General features: G+C 37.1%; 1 protein-coding gene across 7 annotated transcripts in view; it reads left to right on the top strand.

Moving 5' to 3' along the window:
• The window catches only part of tmem63bb (transmembrane protein 63Bb), a 50,392-nt gene that overhangs the window by 16,546 nt on the left and 8,992 nt on the right, over positions 1 to 24,854 (top strand). For 4 of the 7 annotated variants that reach the window (XM_084100723.1, XM_084100722.1, XM_084100721.1 and 1 more), the window contains exons 2-18: positions 1,089 to 1,301; positions 2,843 to 2,922; positions 5,191 to 5,229; positions 7,740 to 7,830; positions 11,451 to 11,488; positions 12,751 to 12,893; positions 15,322 to 15,373; positions 15,477 to 15,585; positions 15,865 to 15,935; positions 17,350 to 17,430; positions 17,634 to 17,757; positions 19,587 to 19,720; positions 20,384 to 20,521; positions 21,647 to 21,800; positions 22,678 to 22,784; positions 24,181 to 24,267; positions 24,636 to 24,701. In XM_084100723.1, coding sequence (XP_083956849.1) covers positions 1,140 to 1,301; positions 2,843 to 2,922; positions 5,191 to 5,229; positions 7,740 to 7,830; positions 11,451 to 11,488; positions 12,751 to 12,893; positions 15,322 to 15,373; positions 15,477 to 15,585; positions 15,865 to 15,935; positions 17,350 to 17,430; positions 17,634 to 17,757; positions 19,587 to 19,720; positions 20,384 to 20,521; positions 21,647 to 21,800; positions 22,678 to 22,784; positions 24,181 to 24,267; positions 24,636 to 24,701 — 1,676 coding nt within the window. In that variant the 5' untranslated portion in view covers positions 1,089 to 1,139. Of the gene's footprint in view, positions 1 to 1,088; positions 1,302 to 2,842; positions 2,923 to 5,190; positions 5,230 to 7,739; positions 7,831 to 11,450; positions 11,489 to 12,750; positions 12,894 to 15,321; positions 15,374 to 15,476; positions 15,586 to 15,864; positions 15,936 to 17,349; positions 17,431 to 17,633; positions 17,758 to 19,586; positions 19,721 to 20,383; positions 20,522 to 21,646; positions 21,801 to 22,677; positions 22,785 to 24,180; positions 24,268 to 24,635; positions 24,702 to 24,854 lie in introns of those variants that run through there. The other 3 variants (XM_084100725.1, XM_084100724.1, XM_084100726.1) reach the window with 2 other exon arrangements.

Genomic DNA, 24,854 nt, shown 5'->3' with positions numbered 1-24,854 from the left:
TGAGCGCTGGGATGAGTGTGTGAGAGCAGGGGAGTGCTGGGATGAGTGTGTGAGATCAGGTAATGCTGGGAGTGCTGGGATGAGTGTGTGAGAGCAGGGGAGCGCTGGGATGAGTGGGATGATTCAGACGGAGGAGAGCAGTTGGATGCTCTTCAAACGGGTGTCTAGTGTTCCATTACGTCAGAACACTATTATATAAACTCCAGTATGAGGCTTTAATATCCGCTTACTGTCTCAGTGCTGATGGGAGGACGATGATGACAGACTTGAACACTGTAAATACTGAGGAAAATGTTGGAGAAAGAAACCATTTTATTGTCATTTGAACACGGTTCTCACAGTTTTTGCACAATAATGATAATTTAAAAAATATATATATTTTATAATAATAATAATTAGTAGTAGTAGTGGTAGTCGAACAATATTGTTTTTTTCTTTCTTCTTTTTGGCCAATACCAATGTTTCGATGTTTCGTACCGATATCGAGCAGAGGGGCTAATACACAGGGTATATATATATATATATATATATATATATATATATATATATATATATATATATATATATATATAATATAAAATGTATGTATATGTGTGTGTACACTTAATTAAATAACAAGCATAACATGCTCTTCCCATCACAATTAGAAATGCTTCAACTCTGGAATGTTATAAGAAGTTTAAGACTTATTTATTTAAGGTATTCTTTTATTAACTTGTATATATTTACTGTTGTTGCATGTTTGTTATACTTTACTGATGTAGCGCTTTTTAGATATTTACTAAATTAGAAATAATTCATTGTAAAATTTAGAAAAACTTGATTAAGAAAATAAATCCATAAATTAAACAGATTTAGGCTTTAGCAACTTTAATTCTGTAATCATTGCTGCTTATTAGCTATAATCCTATTATAGCATTTTTCGCACACAAAAAAAGTTTAAAAACATGCGCTCAGGTGCTGGCGTTCTCAGCGCTGTCAAAATAAAAAAAAAAAAATTTTCCTAGTCATACCTAACTCTAAATGTTTGGTCTTTGTGTAGTTATTATGAGTGTAAATTGATCTTGTCTGGCTTTTCTTGTCCTCAGGTTCTTCATCAGGATGTTGCAGTGATTGTAGTGAAACATCTGATCGTGACGATGGGGATTTTTGGGAACCTGGCCTGTACGGGTCAGACCAACTGTTACAGCAACTCTTCCAAAGACTTCTGCTTCTCGGCCCGGATCCGCAGCACTGTTCTGCAGGGGCTTCCCTTCGGAGGCGTTCCCACGGTCCTCGCGCTCGACTTTATGTGCTTCCTGGTGAGTGACTGCATGGAAAAATGTACATCTTGATGTCTCTGAGCTCTGCCTGTAGAATAAGACAATATTTTAATATTAGTTGCAAAATATCTGTCCTAAACACACCAAATTAGTGAATTAAAAGGTTTAAACATCATTAAACATTAAATGAATAGTGGAATCTCAGTATATTATCCACTAATGGTGTTTTTCAAGTTGATTTTTGGATGAATCGCACAAACCTGTCAAGAGAATTTCCCAGTAGGGCTGAATTTCCCAACAGTCGACTACTTTAAACACTTGTCAACGCTTTCAGAAGACATTGAGTATTCAAACGCTCAATAACCATAACGACAGGCTTGTTTTTCTTATCGCAATCCAGCGAGCCATGACTACAACCAAAGAGAGTATGTGGCAGGAGGACAATAATTTTTTTTTTTTTATTATAAACTATTTTGAACTGGTTGAGTTAAGATCTAAATGATGTGAGGACAGATCCATTGTTTTTACTGTTGAAGACTTGTAAAATGTAATATGAAGAGGCTAATTTTGTATAAGAACCCTTGGCTAACTATTAAAATGAATTTTATTAATATATATTTATGCACATATTGATTGACGTCAAAGTTAAGGTCCATTATTTTAATGTTTTTACGGTACGTGTAAGAGACACAGTTGTTGCATTCATTGGGCTGTCAGTTAATAAACACTTGTTGACATTAACTTTTTTTCTTTTGAAATGGTAACATAAACCACAAGTCGTCGAGTAACTCGGGTATTGTTTTGATAAGTAACCGATTAGAAGAAATCAGTAGTAGTGCAACCCCTATTTATCACATTTTACTCCAAAAAAAAATCAAAAGATGGCAATAAAAAAATATATTTTGCCTTTAGAAAATAAAGCCTTTTTTAAGGACCTTTAAGATATTTAGCATTGTGACATTTTCATAACAATTGAAATAGTGTTGTCATGCCTAATGGTTAGTGAGTCCGATTGGTAACCCAAAGGTTGCTGGTTCAATTCCAGTACTTGAACACTTTCAGTTTCAATTCCGGTTCAATTCCAGTACTTTTTTCACTTCACTTTCACCTCAAAATCACAGTAGTCGGTATGAATACCAATTTCAGAATGCTGAACTTTCCATGGATTGGCAAGTTCAATGGATTGACCTGCTTTTCTGGTTGTCTGGTCAGAGTTACATTCACATAATCACTTGACCTTGCATTTTAAACGTACACGAGCAGACAAGAGCTACACAACAACAGTTGTTTTACCCACCAACTCTGTCAGCTCGACTAACTCGACGCGCCATGGCTGCGCTCTTAACCTACATTTCTGCTGATGACTTCAGCTGCGAGCTACACATCAATGTAAACTGCAAGCTGTAGCTCTGCTTCTCTTCTCAGGTCAATATAAACAAGATTGAAAGCTCTAAACTGCTTTTTTTTCAGTGTGGATTTTTATATTACAGTATTGAAAATTTCATGTCACAATATTGATTCATTTTGACTTCTCTCTTACTCGTAGTTTGGCTGATCATTTGCTTCTCTCTCCATCTCAGGTTCTTCTTTTTGTCTTCTCCATTTTGCGGAAAGTGGCGTGGGATTACGGCCGTCTGGCCCTGGTGACGGATGCTGACAGGTAAGGACATGTCATTGTCAAACTTGTTTGATTGATGGGTGTTATTTGGATGTCAAATTGAATGATTTCTCAGATGTGTATTGTGTGAATTCTTCAATTCGCCTGTATATTCTCTGTGTGTGGTGTAAAAGAACATGTATGCTTGTGCATTTCCTGGAAAAGTGCAAGAAAAAGAGAGCATTTCATCCTTGCATCATCTGAATCCCATGTACACAGCCTGGAAAATTATAGGGATTTAGCAGCCGCGGATGAAGGGGTTTTGCCCATTTCAGAATCCCTGTTTCAACTGAAATGACCAGCAATGGACATGATCTCATCCAATCAATAAAATCCTCTCTCAGAGTATCTCCAGAAGTGGCCAATAGTGGACGAGAACCTAGTGTTTAAGTAGAATTACTGACTGTGAAGAGCAGATTCAGCCTCACTTTCTGTTAACCACGGGTCTTAGGAGCACATCTGAGTCAAACGGAGAAGACCACCCCTGGTTACTGATTTAAAAAAAGTCTTGGTGTCTCATGGGATGAGATATGGACCCAAGCCCACTGCTCTTTTCATTATAGCCAAATCAATGACAAACACAGCGTTACAAAAGGCAATCTCCAATTACAGCCAACGTTAGCCTTCATCCGAGTCTAAATAGTTGGCAAAACTAGAGAAAATGACAACAGAACAATTGTCGTCCAACAGCTGGACTTCTTGATTAAAGTTGAAGATTCAACATGATTTCCTAGTTATAGCGCCTCCATTGACGGAATTGGATGAAAATTGGTGCGTGTCCTCAAATTGTCCTGATGTTCATATGTACCAAGCTTCATTGAGTTTGAGCATCGCGTTCGGAAGTTACGTTCATTAGTAGAAATAGGCTATGGCCAAATATTTATTTGGCTTGTGAGTGCAGGATGGATTTATTAATAAAAATCCCCTAAATTATCTTCTTTCTGGAGTGTCTCTTCATGATGCTACCCTTATTATTCAGGTTCTGCCTCACAGACGGTCTTCCTCCATCTGTGTCTTCCTCACAGCTTGAATATAATGCACCCAAAAACTTTTTAAGAAACATGTCCTTGGCAGGGTGAGGAAGTGAATTAAAGGCTGCTCACACACACACCATCTGCTTCATAACACAGTGTGTTTCATAGCAGCAGATTTGCTGTATTTCTGCTGCTGTCAGTGCACATCACTGCTGTGGGTTTCTATTTTCACTCTGCTCTTCCTTCTTTCCACTTTTCTTTGCTTTTTTTCTTCCCTCGCTGGTGCAGAATGGAGCCAGAAATATTCCCTCGTATCATTTTCCATTGAATCGATCATGTATTATTAGCGTCTTATTATTGTTACTGGAAATTGATTGTCTTTTTTTAAAACTTGGTTACATAATTACCACATATTTAATTTAAAGCTTGTAAAACCTGCAGTTTAATCTGGTTACCAGAAAGTACCATTAAATACATTAATATTCCGAAGGGTTTGAAGGCTGTTGTAATGATTGTTTTCTTGTTAAAAGCCTAATTGATTGTGCTCCCATGATGCCTTGCTTCTTCCTGTAATAGAGTGGGCAGAGGAAATAGCATTGACCTTCCTTTTAGAGTCTCACAGTTGATTATTAGACATTTTGCATCTCCGGCTTCCCTCTTACTCTTCCACAGCGTACATTTTGTCCATCCTCTCACTCAATCTCTAATTTACATCATTTATGGCCAAAGGCAATTTAAAAACCACAGTGACTTTTGCATATTGACGGTGTTTTTAGATTGAAGTGTTTGTGGACCTGCTGACTGCACACAGCGTCCGTCTGTATTTACAGCGACACACTCCAGAGTAAAGACCCGTCAGATTGCTGATTCTGTGTTTCTCACGTGGACTGTACATTAAACACGACGAGGCTCCAGTTTACGCTCTCGTGACTCTACGGTTCATAGTGAACAGATTCACATGTAAACACTTGAGAGCTGAAGTGAATGCACAGCTGTAATGTAGCCAGTTGTGGGCATTTAATGAAAATCCTATATCCTATAAAGTTCACAGAAATGTCGAGCATGTGCACAACATTTTGGCATTGGTACTTTATTTTATATTTTACTTCCACATCAGTCATCTTTAAAATATATTGCGAGATGCTGATATGTTCTCAGATATATCATGCGTCTCTATCACCTGACATCGCTCTGTTTCCACAGCTAAAGGTCTGACAGCTGCAGTCTTCAGAGATTGTTTGATTTGAATGAGTTCAAGTTTATTTTTTTTCCCTTCCTCTTTTCTTTCCTTCCCAAGACAGAAGAGAAGATTCAACGGTCTGGAGGAGCGGGAGTAGTATGTTCAGTTATTGTTCCTATGCTTTATTCTGCTCACTGGTGAACTAACTGCTCACAACTAGTGTGTGTGTGTGTGTGTGTGTGTCATGGTTTGTTATAATGGAGGTTCCTCACCTTTGACCTTTTCTAATACACCACGGGTGACACATGTCGCTTTAGAGATGCGTGTGTGTGTGTGTGTTCGGTTGCTGTCCTGAGTGTTTTCTCTGATTGCACACCACATACTAATTTTCCTCTGGTGTGTGTGTGTGTGTTTGTGTGTGGTGTTTGACTCACTCATGTGAATTTGCTTTCCAAAGGCCTCTAACACATGAGTGTCAATAACCGCCTGTCCTTCGTGTCTCTCTTTGTGACGTCTGTTATGTGACTACAGTACGAGAAAGGAACGGAATAACTATGAGCCCGTACGCAGGTAATAGAGCTCTAGCGTGTCTCTCTGACCCGTTGTGACCCCAAAGAGTGGATCCAAACAAGACCCCTCAGTATTGTGAGTCTTCCCGCCCTTGTGAATGTGGCCAGTCAAGTATATCTTCTCATGTAGAGCTTTTCTTCAAAAGTGGTGATCGTAGGTGGATGTGACCTCCTCAAACCTCCCTGCACACCCACACAGAGCTAACTCTTACAGTTTTAATCACTCTCATGATATTCCAAACTAGGGATGAGTCTTTTAAAGTAAATTTACTTTACTTCTTTAGTTTATTTTTCACAGTTGGTGACTACTTGTCATCCAACAACTGATGTTGTAGCTTTAAATGATTTTATTTGTTTTATTTTATTTTACTTTAGTTTATTTTTTATTACAATGGCTGACTACTTGTCATCCAACAACTGATTATTATTATTATTATTATTATTATTATTATTATTAAGTTGTAGCTTTAAATTATTTTATTTTTATTTTATTATTTTGTTTTATTTTATTTTACTTTGTTTTTTACTTTATTGCATTTAATTTATTACAATGGGCGACTACTTGTCATCCAACAACTGATTATGTTTTTTATTTTAAGTTGCAGCTATATATATATAATATAATATATAAAAAAAGAGAAAAAAATTATATATATATATAATTTTAATTTGTTTTTCTTTTTTTTTTCATTTTTTTTTTTTCAAAAGAACAAAAAATGCCATAAAAGCACCATTGAAGTAGTCCAGACTTGGAATATAAGACAGAAGCTAAAGGACTTTTTTTGTGGAAATTGATATGAACATTCTGCTAAACATCTGCTTTTGTGCAGCACAGAAGAAACATAGTCATATGGGTTTGGTTTGGAATAACATAAGAGTGAATAAAAATGCTTAATTTGAACAATTACATTTTTTGGGGGTGAACTATTCCTTTTGTATAGAATATGAATCATAGCGTTTCTAGTCCATTTATGGCATCAGCAGTTTTCAGGTTTTTGCCACACAAACACTGCTGTCTTATTGATAGACAGGTTATGATAAAAGAAAACAAGTGTTGAAATAGATCTTGGAGATTGAGTTCAGTGTATTACGAAAACGCCGTTTCTCAATGCTAAGGTCCGGAAACGCTCAATTCATTTTTAAAATGTTAATTCTGGCTGGGTTACCTTTTTAAACCTCTGTTGATTTGAGACGCACTTGTTTCGGATATGCCGGCGAGAGAAAGTTCCCTGTGTCCCTCACGCACAGATCCATTTTCTGCGGTTAGTCTAATGAGTCTATCACAGAGGAACCACATTAATAAAGTCATGTGGCAATATCCTTTTTTTTTTTCACGAACTGTGCTGTGTTCGGACAAAGAAAAAGAGGATCCGGCTCTGTAAACCTGCTGGTTTAACAGTAACATCAGAGAACATGTCTTCGTCAAGTACAGTTAGCATATTAAAGCTGTGATTAACATAGTTTTCATTTGTGACAACGATATAAACAATCAGACAGTTGAGATTTGCTAGTGTATATCGCATTACGTGAGTGTACTGTGTGTCTTTATACAGTATATAGAGCTGTGTGAATGATATTTTGTCATAGTTCAGTTCTCAGGTTAATGGAAGTGAGGTTCACAGATCCCTCGGTTCAGATCCGGATGTTTTTTTAGCTGCCAAACACTCAAAAATTGAGTTTTTATGAGGCTGGAAAGACCACACACATGTTCCTGTCAGGATTGTTTAGATCTGTATTTGTTCTGCGGTGTGTTTTGGGAGTAGATTAGTCTTCATCTGACCTGTGGTTTAATATCTTTCAGCGTACGGAGGGAAATGTGCTTTACAGATGCATTCTCAGTTCTTCAATACTTAATATCCCATCAACCCTGAGATGAGACTGACCTATATTTGCCTGTGTGGACCTGAATGTTCAGACGTTCTGACTGTCCGATCGCTTCATTTCAGACCTTCAACATAACCCAAAACATCCAGTTTAACCCTTCAGAAGACCTGATTTCTGACATGTTTCTCACTTTATTCTTTCTCTTTTTCCTTCTGCTTTCTGTCTTTCTCTGTGTGTGTGTGTGTGTGTGTGTGTGTGTGTGTGTGTGTGTAGTGTGGCTTCAGCTCTACATTCTGAAACGCCGGACCGTTACGAACGTCTCACCTCTGTCTCCAGCTCGGTGGATTTCGAACAGCGAGATAACGTAAGACACCTGTCAATCACTCCCTCTGGCCCCGCCCCCTGTCGCAGGTCACATGACTGTGTGTGATGATCGGCGTAAGAGTCTGTGACTGTTAAATAATTCAGGGTTGGCAGTAATCTGTGTGTGTGTGTGTGTGTGAGTGTGGATGGTTTTGTCTTCAAACTTAATGTGAAAGTGTTTTTTCTTCCTGCATTCATGAGGTCTAAGTGTTTTTCTTTTGTAAGAAATTAATACTTTTATTCAAGAAGGACACATTAAATTGATCAAAAGTGACAGTAAAGACATTTAGCAAGTTACATAATATTTCTATTTCAAATAAATGCTGTTTATTTTCTTCAAATAATCGTTTTCAACATTGATAATAATCATAAATGTTTCTTGAGCATCAAATCATCATATTAGAATGATTTCTGAAGGATCATGTGACACTGAAGACTGGAGTAATGATGCTGAAAATTCAGCTTTGATCACAGGAATAAATTACATTTTAAAATATATTCACATAGAAAACTGCTATTTTAAATTAAAATAATATTTCACAATATTACAGTTTTTACTGTAATTTTGATCAAATAAATGCAGCCTTGAGAGGAAGAGACTTCTTTCAAAACATTTAAAAATTCTTCCTGACTGGTTGTGTGCTTTTTTTGTCTAGTTTTGCACAATGTTTGAAAGCCGGGTTGCATTTTTTGCGCTTCATCTGGAAGCAAAGCCAAATTAAACGGGACACTGCCAAAAAAAAAAAAAACCATGAAGGCGATTTGTAGGCAATTTGACTTTGGATGCAACTGGATGTCTTTATCACCCGTTTCCCACAGCGCGTCTCCCAGCCCCTCTCGCTCCCCGTGGACATCATTGATTTTTCCATGCAACACTGACCTCACGTCAACGTAATATACGCTCGGAAAGAACCAAGCGGCCTTCACAGAGGGCAAAACTTCCTCCCTCCTTCATTTCTGTTTAAATCACAGTCATGATGAACCAGCGTTTCTGCACTCGTTCGGGACGCCGTCCTTGAAAGTCCCCAGAAGCCTTCAGGAGAGAAACTGACTCGAGCAAACCTCGAAAATAAACCCCTCAAAGTGAAACTGATTGAGAGGAAAAACTGAGAAGAAATGAGTGTACGCTTGGCCTTTTAAGGCACTATGAATCATAGGAAACCACCTATGAAGACCATCCCTGGATCACGTCACCAGTCTCGAGTCGCACGGGTATATCTGTGGCAATAAACAATACATTGTATGGGTCAAAATTATCGATTTTTCTTTTATGCCAAAAATCATGAGGATATTCAGTAAAGATCATGTTCCATGAAGATATTTAGTAAATTTCCTACCGTAAATATATAAAACATGTATTTCTGTGAGTGAATGCTGCACAATCGTGAACATAAATGAACAACTTTAAAGGAGATTTTCTCAATGTTTTGATTTTTTTGCACCCTCAGATTCCAGATTTACAATAGTTGTATCTCGACCAAATATTGTCCTATCCTAACAAACCATCAATGGAAAGCTTATTTATTCAGCTTTCAGATGATGTTTAAATCTCAATTTCATAAAATTGACCCATGTGACTGGTTTTGTGGTCCAGGGTCACATATAACGATATCTTTTATCGTCCGATACAGATTATTGGCTTAGTCGTCGGTGCATCCCTACTTAGTGGTCTTCCACTGTTAATCCGTGATTGACGCGTTTTCATCAGGTGACCTCATCACCCACCGGAGTCAGCCGGTGGGACGCCACTTTAAGCCTGTTTTCCAGCCTCTTAAGAGATCAGTGCAGGACTTCAGCATCTCCTGTGTGTCTTCACCTGCATTCACCTATAATCCTGCAGAGAAATCACCCTCACACACTCACACACACACTCTCACGCACTCTCACACACTCTATCACACGCACCCTCACACACTCACACTCTCACGCACCCTCACACACTCTCTCGCACTCACACACACACACTCACACACACTCTCACGCACCCTCACACACTCACACTCTCACGCACCCTCACACACTCTCTCGCACTCACACACACACACTCACACACACTCTCACGCACCCTCACACACTCACGCACCCTCACACACTCTCACGCACTCTGACGCACCCTCACACACTCTCTCACTCACTCACACACACTCACATACACTCTCGCGCACTCACACGCACTCACACACTCTCTCACGCACTCACACACACTCTCGTGCACTCTCACACGCACTCACACACTCTCACACACTCTCTCTCACGCACTCAAACACACTCTCTCGCACTCACACACACACACACACACTCACACACTCTCACGCACCCTCACACACTCTCACGCACTCTGACGCACCCTCACACACTCTCACACACTCTCTCTCACGCACTCAAACACACTCTCTCGCACTCACACACACACACACACTCACACACACTCTCACGCACCCTCACACACTCTCACGCACTCTGACGCACCCTCACACACTCTCTCACGCACTCACACACACTCTCGCGCACTCACACGCACTCACACGCTCTCTCACTCTCTCACGCACTCACACACTCTCGCGCACTCGCGCACTCACACACTCACACACTCTCGCGCACTCGCGCACTCACACACTCACACACTCTCTCTCACTCTCTCACGCACTCACACACACACTCACACGCACTCTCATGCACTCTCACACACTCACGCACTTTCACACACTCTCTCGCACTCACACACATACTCTCTATCACACTCTCACACACCCTCACACCCTCTCACATACACCCTCTTATGCTTTCATGCACTCTCTCGCACTCTCACACACTCTCGCACTCTCACACACTCTCTCACACACTCACTCACACACACTCACTCTCTCTCACTCTCTCACGCACTCACACACACACTCACTCACGCGCTCTCACTCACCCTCACACATTCTCACGCACACTCTCTCACACTCTCACACATACTCTCTATCACACTCTCACACACCCTCACACCCTCTCACACACACCCTCTTATGCTCTCATACACTCTCTCGCACTCTCGCACTCACACTCTCGCACTCACACACTCTCTCACACACTCTCTCACACACTCTCTCACACACTCTCTCACACACTCTCTCACACACTCTCTCACACACTCTCTCACACACTCTCTCTCACACACTCTCTCACACACTCTCTCACACACTCTCTCACACACCCTCACACACACCCTCTCATGCTCTCATGCACTCTCTCGCACTCTCACACACACTCTCACACTCACTCACACTCTCACACACTTACACACCCTCACACTCTCACACACTCTCACACTCTCTCACTCTCTCTCACACACTCTCACACACTCACACTCTCTCACACACACACACGCACTCTCTCACACACTCTCGCACTTTCTCACACACTCTCACACACTCACCGACTGACCCGCCGAGGCTTTGACGGGCCTGGCCGGATGTGTTGAAGATCTTGTATTGATATATGCAGTAATAGTCTGTTTATTGTTGTGTGTACCGTATTATGCGTTTGTGAGAGAGAGACTGAGCAGTGTGTGTGTGTGTGTGTGTGACAGTACATCGTTTGGACAGTCATTCATAGTTTGATGTGCTTTTATTGCAGGGCTTCTGTTCCTGGTTGACTGCCATATTCAGAATAAAGTAAGTGGCTCTTTGGCTCTAACGTGAGGTTGTTAATATCAACACACAGCAGAAACGCAGTGCTAGACTATAGCGCTATATAAGAGAGTTTCTCAAACAAACCCGAAAATATTACCTTCAAATCTCAGGGGGACTTCAAGAAAATGTATTTCAATAATTTCATACCACGTTCACGGTTCTGTGATGACGGTTAATGTTCACATGAATGCAGGTTAACAAGTAAAAGATTTCATTTTTTTGTTTCTTTTTACAATTATTTTACTTCTTTTACATAATGGTGTTATTCATTCTTTAAAAAAAAAATTGGATTTATTTAAAAAAATATTTATTTTAAGTGTACATTTTTATGATTTAATTAATACATTTTAATACTTTTTTTTAAATTCTTTATTTGAATTTTGCATTTTTTAATTGCACTAATCATTAATTTATTTAATAAGTGTTATTTAAGTGTACCTTTTTATGATTTTATTATTTACATCATTATTTTTAATGTATATATTTAAAAAAAATATTTATAATGTATATTAAATATATATTTTAATTGTACATTTAAAAAATTGTATGAATTTAAAAATTAACTACATTTTAATCATTCATTTTTAGTAAGTTTTTTATTTATTTTAAGTGTACATTTTTATGATTTTTTTTTTTATACGTTTATTTTATCTTGATTATTTCATTTTAAATGAATTTATGTGAATTGTGCATTTTTATTATTTTACGGAATAGTGTTTTATTTTGCTTTATTTATTTGCTTTCATTTAAAATTAATTTATTTGGTAACACTTTATTTTACAGTGTCCTCTAGTAATAACTATAAATTATGCATAATTACATGCAACTAACCTTAAGCTCACCCTAAACCTATAGTATGTACATTTAGTTAATTATTATTGCTCCGTACTTAAATACATAATTAAACTGTAACAATGACACCTTAAAATAAAGTGTAACCATTTATTTATTTATTTATTTATTTATTTATTTATTTATCGTGAATCTCCTGGAGTTTCCTCAGTTTGGGAAACACTGCATCATACCATATATTCTGTATAATCCATACTATTTATCCCATACTCTATAGTTCATGCTCTCTACTTCCTATCCCATACTTCAAACACAATGCTCAATATCTCCATCCTGTATAGTCATTATAGTCTGCAGTTCATTCTCTGTAATCAAGCACTCTCTGAACACTGCATGTATTCTCTACATCATGAAGTATGAGGGTCAGCTAACGTGAGTCTCTTTCCCCTCAGGGACGAGGAGATCCGGGAGAAGTGTGGAGAAGATGCCGTCCACTACCTGTCGTTCCAGCGGCACATCATCGGTCTGCTGGTGGTGGTGGGCGTTCTGTCGGTGGGCATCGTTCTGCCCGTCAACTTCTCAGGCAACCTACTGGGTGAGTCCGCCGAGAACCGCAGGGTTCGTACAGGCGCTTAAAGGGCTGGTTGATTATGATTTGGCTTTTCTAACTTTAGTTAGTGTGTAATGTTGCTGTTTGAGCATAAACAACATCTGCAAAGTTACAACGCTCAAAGTTCAAAGCAAAGGGAGATTTTAAAGAAATCGCTTTTTAAGGACTACAACAAACGGCTGGTAGAGACTACACCACATTCCTCCCGGGTTAGTGACATCACCAACCCTAGAATTTACATAAACCCCGCCCCCTGAACACACAGTCCATGTTGAGAAGAGGAAGAGTTGTTGTAGTCGAGCACATTTGTGACCCTGCATGACAAAACCAGTCACATGGGTAAATTTATTGAAATTGAGATTTATACGTCATCTGAAAGCTGAATAAATAAGATTTCCATTGACGTATGGTTTGTTGTGATAGGACAATATTTGGGAAAACATTGAGAAAGTCGTCTTTTAAAGTTGTCCATTTACCCCGTCTCTTCACAAGCAACGCAACACAAATGCAATAGCATGTCACTCTGTACGCATCTTACAACAATTCCCACACGAGCGATTATAGATCATCACGACGCGTTTTTGCTCACCCTCAAAAAGTGACAACTTTAACATGCTGTAAAAAAATATCTGTGGGGTATTTTGAGCTAAAACTTCACACACACACTCTGGGGACATCAGAGACTTATTTTACATCTTGTGAAAGGGGCATTATACCACCGCTTTAAAGTGCTTGAAGTTCTTGAATTTGACGTGTGGAAAAACGTCCTGGAAGACCTTGAGAACAGACATGTTTCTGAAAAGGTACTTAAAGTGCTTGAATTGGTGTAAGACAAAATATGTCAAATTAGTGTTTAATTTTATTGATAAAACAATATTTTCACACAAAATTAACGCTGCAACCCGTCTGATATAGATATAGAGCAATTTCGCATGGCTATGAGTATGATATTGCTCATATAAATATCCAAGTATATGATACATCTTTCATTCTTCAAGTCAATCATACATTAATGGGAGAAAAAATCAGTTTGAATAAGGAAAGCGATATCTTTGTCATAGTATCCTTTCAGTGGTTAAAGTTGCCGCAGTTATTGCATGTGCTGCACTTTATTGGTACCATTTTGTTTAATTGGTTTATTTTTGTTTGTTTATCTTTTTTAGAATTTGAAAAATATTAAAGATATTGTTTGATAAATGAGATCTCTGATTGTAGTCCTTAAAAAAAAAAAAATAAGTGCTTAAAGTCCTGGAATTTGATTTTACAGTGTCTGTACGAAACCTGGATCTGTTGATTATTGGCCGTAAGTTTCAGTATAAAAACCAAGAGCAAGATCTACGACCTCCGTTTTCCTCCAGTTATACGTGTGAGCTCAGGACTCTCCATCATTACACGGACGCTGTGCTAGCATTAGCGCTGGTCGTGTCCCGTCTCTCTGCCCTCTGATAGATTATTATCTGAGAGGGTTAATCCACGGCGCTCCGCTTGAGTAATGAGATTGAACTTCTGTCTGCTCGCCGGGTAATTGGTCGCCTGTTACAGGGACGGAGAGAGCAGCGGAAGGCAGAAAAACGAAGGGAAACGGGTCAAATCGATGAGAGGGCGCTTTGCACGAGTCCTTCGAGACGTGAACATTGTGAACAGAGTCAAAGAGGACCGAGAGCTCAGTCAGAAACAGAGCTCTGAGTGACATCTAAAGCGACCAATCACAGTTTAGCTCCATTTAAGCCAGCAAGAGAAAGGTAGCGATAGAAAATGTTCACTTTCTCGGCTTGAGTTTTGAATTTCTTCAACACGTGTGTTTCAGGCCTGAGATAGAAGGAAGGATTGAAGTGTGAGCATAACCATAACCGCCAGTTTCAACACACTACTGACTAACTCAACCAGGCCCCGCCCCTTTATTCTGCGTATTAATTATTATAATGAGGAATATTGTGACGTGTTCGTTCCCGGAAGAAACTCAAGACTACAATGGAGGCGTTTCAGGAGTTCAGAAACACTGACACTGATATAGAGAAGAACTCACGCTCGAGGGACTTTGTGCTTTTGAACGATTTTATTTTATTTTTATATTTTATTGTTTTTTTTAAACTTTTTTTGTTTGTTTTTTTTACATTTAATTTAATTAATTTTTAATATATTTGCTTTTATAATTGTTTAATTTATCATTATTATTTTTTAATCTATTTTTCATAATTATTTCATATTTTATTTACTTTTTTATACATTTATCGATTTAAATATTATTTTTTTACTAATTTATTATTTAACTTTTTATGCATTAATCATTTTATTTGAAAAAGGCCATAATGTGGCCGCGTTCAGCACATTCTGACAGCGTTCCCTAAATATGACCTCTTTGATAGCTTTCAAAAGCACAAATTAATTTATTATTGTTGTTGTTTTTCCTCAGACAACAACGCATACAGCTTTGGACGTACAACAATCGCCAACTTGGACTCCAAGTGAGACATTTTATCCATTGCACACACATTGAAAACCTCCCTGTATGCTTTAATTGAAGGATTCTGGGTAAAGTGGGCGTGTGTTTTCCTCTCTGTGCTTCAGGAATAACCTCTTATGGCTGCACACGTCGTTTGCCTTCATGTACCTGCTCCTCACCGTCTACAGCATGAGGCGCCACACGTCCAAGATGCACTACAAAGAAGACGATCTGGTACGTGAACCCGATCAGATTCATCAAGTGACAATAAACAGCTGTTGTTAAATAACAGAAGAAGATTCATAATGTGAAAGCAAGGCTCTCGAGGCTCTTGTGACGAACGCAGCTGTAATGCGTATGAAATATTCATGAAGTCTGTCTGTAGAGCTGACCTACATTTCTGAGCTTAACCTCAATCTGCACTGCAACGTCCTCCAGCATCAGTGTGTGTGTGTGTGTGTGTAAATAAAGCAAATATCCTAAATAACGTCTTTTTTTTCTCTTCTTTCTCAGGTGAAACGCACTTTATTTATCAACGGCATTTCTAAATATGCAGAAGAAAGCCATATAAAACAGCACTTTGAGTAAGACGTCTCTTTTTTCCCCTCTTCTTCATGCTTTATGCATCCCTCCGCATTTACATTTTAAGTGGGTCACTGGAAGAGCTGGCCGCTGTAAATCATGTCTCATGTAAAATATTAAAATCACGTGTGTGTGTGTATGTCAGGTATGTGAACGTCCTCCTCGTATGCCACGAGACTGCAAGCATCTGCCGTAATGGTCTAAATGTGTGTTTTAAATTCGAGTCATGCGACCGATCAGCCGAGGATGTTCCTGCCAAAAATGAGTGTGATGAGGCGCTGGGGACCAACTATGAATAGACTCGAGTGTCTAATGTCATTTTACCTGAGAGCTGCTGTTTCCTCCAGCAAGAAATCAATGAAAAACCTCACAGGATGGAATTGTCTGTCATTACTATAGTGATGAATAATAGAAATGTATAGAGATATTGAGATATTTAGTGAAATATGCCATTTTAAATGTTAAAATACTGTTTTGTATCCCAGTTTAAAGGATGCAGATGTGTCTATAAATTTGGGGTCTGTAATATTTTTATGTTTTTGAATGAAGTCTCTTATGCTCACCGAGGCTACATTTATTTGATTAAAAATAGATATATTTTTTAGATTTATTTTTAATAATTTATTTGATATACTATGATATACTATGAATATGTTAAAATGTAATGTATTCCTGTGATCAAAGCTGAATTTTCAGCATCATTACTGGATCACATGATCCTTCAGAAATCATTCTAATATGATGATTTCTGATAATTATCAATGTTGAAAACTGTTGTGCTGTTTCATATTATTGTGGAAACTGATGCATTCAGGATTTCTGGATTCTTTGAAAGTTAAAGGACAGCATTTATTTGAAATAGAAAGCATTTGGAACATTATAAATGTCTTTGCTGTCACTTTTGATCAATTTAATGCGTCCTTCATTTAAAAAAAATAATAATCTTACTGTCCCCAAACTTTTCAGTGATAACAAATTAAAATTGAATTTTTTTTGATATTTACTCAATTCTTTACTATATATATATATATATATATATATATATATATATATATATATATATATATATATATATATATAATATAAAAAAAAAAATTATATATATATATATATATATATATATATATATTATTATTTATTTATTTATTTATTTATTTTATTTTTTATTTTAACAACTGATAAAGCTTATGTGTGTGTGTGTTTGTTTGTTTTTCAGTGAAAATTGAGAAATAACTGAGAAAATCAAGTTATTTTGCATTTCCAAAATATGTAAATTGCATGTTTTTGAAATTCATACACTTCTCTTTTAACGTTCATGACCAAAGCAACGGTGTTAGAGTTGTTCTAGCTGATCGTCGGATGTCATCATTATTATTTTGGGAGTGTGAGATGTTGATTTCTTCATTTGTGTCTCAGACAGGCGTACGAGAACTGTGTCGTACTGGAAGCACGTGTTTGTTACAACGTGGCGAAACTAATGTCTCTGAACGCGGAGAGGTAAAAACTCAAGCTTTAGTGAATCTGTCATATTTGGCTTTGGATAAGTTATTATTCACTAAAGCACTTTATTTTTAACTTCAGAAATGATACGACCTCTGAGACTTTCTATTGATCTCTTAAACGGGCTGAAGTGTGTGATCTCTGAGGGGACGAGCATTGATCCGCTGTGCTGAACGTGTGTGTGTGTGTGTGTCCTGCAGGAAGAAGACTGAACGCAGTAAGAAGTTTTTCACGGATCTGATGGCTAAGGAACACATGCCCACGATGATCAACCCGAAGCCCTGCGGTCACTTGTGCTGCTGTGCCATTACCGGCTGTGAAGAGGTAGAAACGCATTACCCACAATGCCTCTGTGTTGTCAATATAGAGTACAAAGTGCCGTTGTCAGAGGAAATATTCAGCACTGACCAATCAAAGCAGGGTTCAAACCATTTCTACGTCTTTTCTGCCCATGGCTGCTAAATACATTTGCTACCCATAATTATTACTTATTATTGTTATTATTAGGAGCCAAGCACTAAAAGTACATAGTCACCTATTTTATTAGTTAGTGTTCTTCTTCCACTCTTGAATTATGGTAAAAAGTTGTGAGATTTGGCACACAGATAGAGGACAGTCTGAACATTTGCCACAGCGAATTTTGAGTCTCCATCCCTCTAGCGCCACCAACTGGCCAAATTTTCATTCACGTTTATGCTAGTAACTTTTGAACCATAAGGGCTACAAACAAAAATTATTTTTCCTCTGATTCCTTGATTCAAGACCATTAAAATTGTTTGTTACATTTTCACCAAAATTGTCTCACATCTTCTTCAGACCTTGCTGGCAAAAAGTTATTAAAAGCTTGAATAGCACGCAAACAAATTTGATGAAAAGCACGCCAAATTGGATGCAAGGCTCTATCTCCGCAACACTTGAGTGCATTGAGACGAGTCTTGGTACATATCATCATAGATATCATATATAAACGCTAGATGTCTTATGGCGCAGTCACTTCCGGCATCACCGTTCGGCCATCTTGTCACAGGCAGGCTTAATGTAAGGTGAGTGATCAGCACGCACACAAATCCTCTTATCTCGCTGAAATCTTGACGGATTTACAAACGGTTTGGTTTCTTACAAACGTTATTAACGTGGCTATAATTCCGAATGCTTGAACATGTATGTTATAATTATTCATATGTATGCAGTGTATGTATGCAGTGTCATAACTACATCTCTGACGTTTATAACAAACCAAACCGTTTGAAAATCGGTAGAAAATTGAGCAAGTTATGGTTATTTAAAAGTACATGCACCATTAAACGAGTGAGCGAGCTGTCTGTGGCAAGATGGCCGCCACGTGCGGACGTCGACCTCCATTGGCCAGCAGCGCGCACGAGACATCTAGCGTTTATATATGATATCTATGCATATCACAAGCATGACCTGATGCCTCATGCAGATCTTCAGCACAGCGCCACCTACTGGTCAGAAGATATGAAAAATGGCCTATTTTGCTTAGAACTTCTGAATGTTTTGCGGATTAAAATCCTAAAATTGGTCTTTTTTTTAATTCAGTACTGCATACAGAGTTGAATGATACCCAGTTTTCCCATATCGGCCATTTTGGGCGTCTGCCATTTTGAATTTTATCGTAAAATGCTGTATTTTTAATAGACTAAACCGCTTTCGAATAATGCATCATCGAAATTAATATCTACTTTGGTATAATATAAATTAGTCAACATTTCATGTAAAAAAGTTTTTTACAAAAAATACAATTTAAATTTTTTCTGTTACAATTTAGATTTTTTTTTTTTTTTTAGAAAGTTAAATGTAACAAAATAGTAATCAGAATTAGAATCCAATCAGACCGTTTATTTCAAGTGATTTATATTTTATGTAAATTTTTTAATAGTGTTTAATTTATTTGTATTTTTAAGTGACACTTCTAGTCCTAGTTCTCTTGGCTTAATTAACTGGCACTAGGCTCTTGGTGTCCTTGAATAAAAGCTTTTGTGTTGCGTCTGAGAATGGTACCGAGGAAATGAAAGCTCTCCTGAGAGGAAGTAATAAAGGTCAGGATTTATTTCGGGTCGTGTCTGGTGGCGTGTGGCTGTTTGCACTGGTTTGGTGATGCAGTCGTGCCGTAAATCTGTGTGGTTTTATAGGAGGAGGCTGTGAGTTATTACACTAAACTGGAGGCCAAACTGAAAGAGGAGTACAGGAAGGAGAAAGAGAAAGTCAACACCAAACCCCTGGGCATGGCGTTCGTCACCTTCCAGAACGAGACCATGACCGCAATGTGAGTTTCAGCTTTTTCATACAAATAACACTAGTCACCTGAGCTGATGGTGCAATATGAATAAAAATAACATATTGTGTAAAATATATTTTAAAAAAAAAACTAACTATATTAAATTGGAAAATACTTTGCAATTTAAATTGTCAATTAATTTGAAAAAATAAAATATGTTGCACGAATATTGTTATTGGTTGTGCCAAAAGAGCTCTTTAGCTCCCAGGACGCACTACGAATTATGTAATCGAGTCGATCTCCCTACACTCTCAAAATACTTAAATGTTGGTATATATGCACATATTTTGCAATAAACTTAAAAAAAAAACTATATATATATATATATATATATATATATATATATATATATATATATATATATATATATATATATATATATATATATATATATATATATATATATATATATATTTTGCTGTTGCACTCTATAAGTATATTTATTTGAACTGATTTTGTTAATTTCAAAGTGATTACTTTACAATTTTTTCTAGATTTTTAAATTCAATAATTTTCATTTTAATTAATGAAAAATCTACCATCTCAAAATGCTGTCTGGGTGTTCAGCTCACATGAGGTTTGGATCTGTTGCCTCCTTATTTGTTGATGTAGTGTGTGATTTCCTCTTGATGTGTGTGTGTGTTTCTGCAGAATCCTGAAGGACTTTAACGCGTGTCAGTGTCAGGGATGTAAGTGTCGTCAGGAGCTTCGTTCCTCTCAGTTCAGTGAAAATCTTCATGTCTATAACTGGAGCGTCAGTTATGCTCCCGACCCCCAAAACGTGCGCTGGTGAGGAACAGACGTCTCTGCACACTCTGACTCTCTTTCTCTGTCTCCTTTATTTATTCTCTGCATGCATGGAAAATAGCCTGTTAGATTAATGACAATGTGCAGTAACAACCAGAGCACACCGTGTGTCCCACAATGCAATGCTTTGACTTGACCTTCCAATTCTTGACCCTTTATTCACTAAACTGAATTGCACAAATGCAAAATAACTCTACTTTGATGTTTCATAATGCATATCGGAGGCCGTAAGATGCAGATGGAATCACACAATCCAGTCATAAAAATGGAATTGACTGAAAAATACAGAAATTCACAGAATAGATGAATAAATCAAAAGTACATGTAATCAAATCACAATATATGAAACCTTTACTAAAACCCGTCAAAATAAAAGTTTGGTTTAGCTTGAAGAAGTTGTGACAGAAATATATTACTGTTGTACAGTAGAATGTATTTCTTAAAATAACAATAATCATTAATAATACACTTATTAAAACTTTTTTTAAGGAATATCACAATTTTTTATTTTAACAGCAAACCTCTCTTTTTTTTAACAGATTTACTAATTATTTAATTTAATAACAGATTAGAACATATTAAAAATTAATTAAATTGCTAATGTTTTATGCCATCCTTTTGATTACCACAGTTTTTGATAATACATTTTTAGTAAATCATAAATCCAGAATAATTTAAAGACAGCACATAATTTCATAGGTCCCTATTACTGTAAATCTTTATGAATTAAATTGATTAGGCTTTTTTGGTTAAAATTGAAGTAAACCATTAAAATGGAGTCCAGAAAAATTTACAGAATTAAGATTAAAAATATTAAAAATATAACAGACTTCAGGCCATAATAATGTTTGACATACTCATTTAAAAGCATAGTTGGCCTTTTATACAGTAGTCTATGCTTGAACCGTACAGTAAGCAATGCGCTGATATTCAGTTCCCATCAGCCGCTGTCTCTCGATCGGTCAGCCGTTTCTTTGCTGACTTCATTATGTTCAGGAATTACCCATGAGCAGTCGATACCTTATCAAGCTAAGAGATTTCACTCTTCCTGCTGAGTAATATTTTGCTGTACACTACAGGCTGAAGTAAACTCTGTTTGGCTCACAGGGAGCATCTGTCTTTGGGAGGAGTCTCCTGGTGGCTTCGCTGCTTCATCATCAACTGCATCCTCTTCCTCCTGCTCTTCTTCCTCACCACCCCAGCCATCATCATCTCCACTATGGACAAGTTCAACGTCACCAAGCCTGTGGAGTATCTGAACGTAAGGCTGCGATCCGTCATGACCAGACGTAAAGTCATTGTGAAAGTGAAAATGCTGCAGAACAATCAGTCAGAACATCTTTGATGCTTATATAGAGACTGAGCATGTCAGAATGACAAAAATAAATCAATATTCAATTTATTTTATATATTTGTCTTGTTTTCCAGTCAAAATATCAGACATCATTTAAAACACACACACACACACACACACACACACACACACACACATATATATATATTACTTAAAACAAGGGAAAAAATTGGTACAAAAAATCTACTATATATTCTCTGAATATATCAATAAAAATATTATTGCAATTAACTAAATGTAAGATATTAATGGATTCATTTTATTAACATTTATTAAAATATGTAGTTGATTTTTGTACCATTTCCCCCCCCCCCCCCCCCTTGTTTTAAGCTTAAACTTAGTTGTATTGTTAAACTTAATTCAGTATTGTTTGAAAATAGCATTTGCATATTTATTTATTTATTTATTTATTTGTTTGTTAGTTAGTTAGTTAGTTAGTTAGTTAGTTAGTTAGTGTAAATTACTATAGTAATATTAAACATCTTGCTTGTATATATATTTTTTTCCTCCACTTAATTCGTAAAATGCAACAAAATCAGTGATCCTAAAATAGGCTTTATTTATATTTGCTAAAATATTTAATTTGACCTGCATATGTTAGTCATGAAATGCACTCAGATTCACTCCGTCATTAATTTATAATATTTTATGCATATTCTGAGATCCTGATGGAAAAGCAGGAGTTCAGAAAGGGAAATGTCTTCTGGAATGGATGAAAAAATGCTCTTGTAAGCTTAAACACGTGATCATATATATATATGTGTGTGTGTGTGTGTGTGTCCAGAACCCAATCGTCACCCAGTTTTTCCCCACTCTGCTCCTGTGGGCATTCTCCGCTCTGCTGCCCACCATCGTCTACTACTCCGGCTTCTTTGAAGCCCACTGGACCAGGTACAATCCCACAATCCCACAGTCTCTGTCATCACAACACACTTTTAATGACTTATTTATGGATCCAGAATGTATTTTGCAATTTTTAGCACAAGTACATTTAAAGAAACTTTTGGTAGCACTTTATTTTACCGTGTCCTTGTTACATATGTTACATGTACTTACCATAGTAATAACAGTAAATTATACATAATTACATGCAATTAACCCTCAACCAAACCCTAATCCTACCCTAACCCTATAGTAAGCACATGTTGTTCATTAATATTACTCAGTACTGAAATATATAATTACCTTCTAGTAGTACTGCTAATAATTAGTAGGGTAGGCCTCTATGATATTAGACTACACAGCCTATAATAAAAGATCATGAATTTCAAACCTGAACCAAACATATTTTTATTCAAAGATCAACAGTCTGTCATTAGTCTTTAGTCTGCCACAAAAAACAACATTAAAATCATGCATTTGCAGGACGACTCGACCTCCACGGACAGTTTTTAATGTTTTATCAGACAATAACTCAACTCAAGATTTTGCTTTAGTATAATTTTCCGGATTCGGGATTCGGGACAACAGCTTAGATTTCGGGAGGTCTGGTCACCCTACATCACTCCCGTCCTACAGCAGTGGCATTGGCTCCCTGTTATCTATCGCATTCACTTTCAAATATTGTCCTAGTTTTCAAGGCTTGTCATGATCTAGCACCTTGTTACCTTTCAGAATTAATACCGTACGCTGAGATCAAGCTCTGAAGTTTAAACTTTCGGTAACACTTTATTTTGATGGTCCGTTTTGAACATTCTGTTGACTATAAGTAACTCTGCAACTACATGTCAGCTAACTCTCATCAGAGTATTAGTGTACTGTCTGCTTAATATCTGATAACTCTTTATTGTGATGATCTTCAACAGACATTATACTGACTATAAGTAACTTTGCAAGTACGTCAACTTATTCTAACCCTAACCCTACCAGTCTACTAATACTCTACTAACACTCTAATGAGAGCTAGTAGACATGCAGGTGCAATGTTACTTATAGTCGACAGAATGTGTTAAAGGGACCATCAGAATCAAGTGAACTCAAACTCCACTGTTGACAGAAGGGCATTCAGCATTTCTCCCACAAGCTCTCCTCCCTCCAGACCTTCAAAACTAATCTCAAGACTCATTTATTTACATTACGCTATGTTAAATAATTGTATACTTTAAATTTCAGATCCATGCATGCCTTACTTTTGTTTCTTTTGTACGTAATATGATCTCTGTCTGTCTGCCTGTTCATGTTATTATCCTGATTGTCAATATTATGTAAAGTGTCCTTGGGTTCTTGAAAGGCGCTATATTAATAAAACGTATTATTATTATTAATCTCCTCCTCCTCGTTTCCTCAGGTCGGGGGAGAACCGGACCACCATGCACAAGTGTTACACGTTCCTCATCTTCATGGTTCTCCTGCTGCCGTCTCTGGGTCTCAGCAGGTACACACACTTTCTTCTGTTTGTGATGTCACTAACAGTTTTTCTGCAGAGCCTGTGGAACTGGCTGCTTTATTACAATCTTTATTAGTATAATTGAATCTTTATTTATGTCTGTCTGGAGACTCGTTTGGGAAGCCGCCTCGGCTCTCAGCCAAACCGTTATATTTCAGATGTGCTGATGCGTTTCTTGCAGAAGCTCTCTTTGTTTTGACTGATTGAACTGTAATTCTTTAACATCAGATAGTGCTCTTATACTAGTGCTCTTATACTGGTACTCTTCAAAATAAAGGCTTGTTAAAATCACAAACCTCCAAGTATTAAACTGAATGAAACCATTTCATAGTAGTAAATGTTCTTCTGTGTCTTAGTTTGGACGTTTTCTTCCGCTGGCTGTTCGACAAAAAATTCCTGGCTGATGCCGCTGTCAGATTTGAGTGAGTCAACTATTTTATTTTATTTTATTTTATTTTATTTTATTTTATTTTATTTTATTTTATTTTATTTTATTTTATTTTATTTTATTTTATTTTATTTTATTTTATTTTATTTTATTTTATTTTATTTTATTTTATTTTATTTTATTTTAA

This window comes from Abramis brama (genome assembly GCF_963993115.1).
Source record: "Abramis brama genome assembly, chromosome: 23".
In the NCBI taxonomy this organism is placed as follows: Eukaryota; Metazoa; Chordata; class Actinopteri; order Cypriniformes; family Leuciscidae; genus Abramis; species Abramis brama.
Note: the sequence above shows the minus strand (reverse complement) of the source record. Positions and strands in the feature narration are given on the sequence as shown.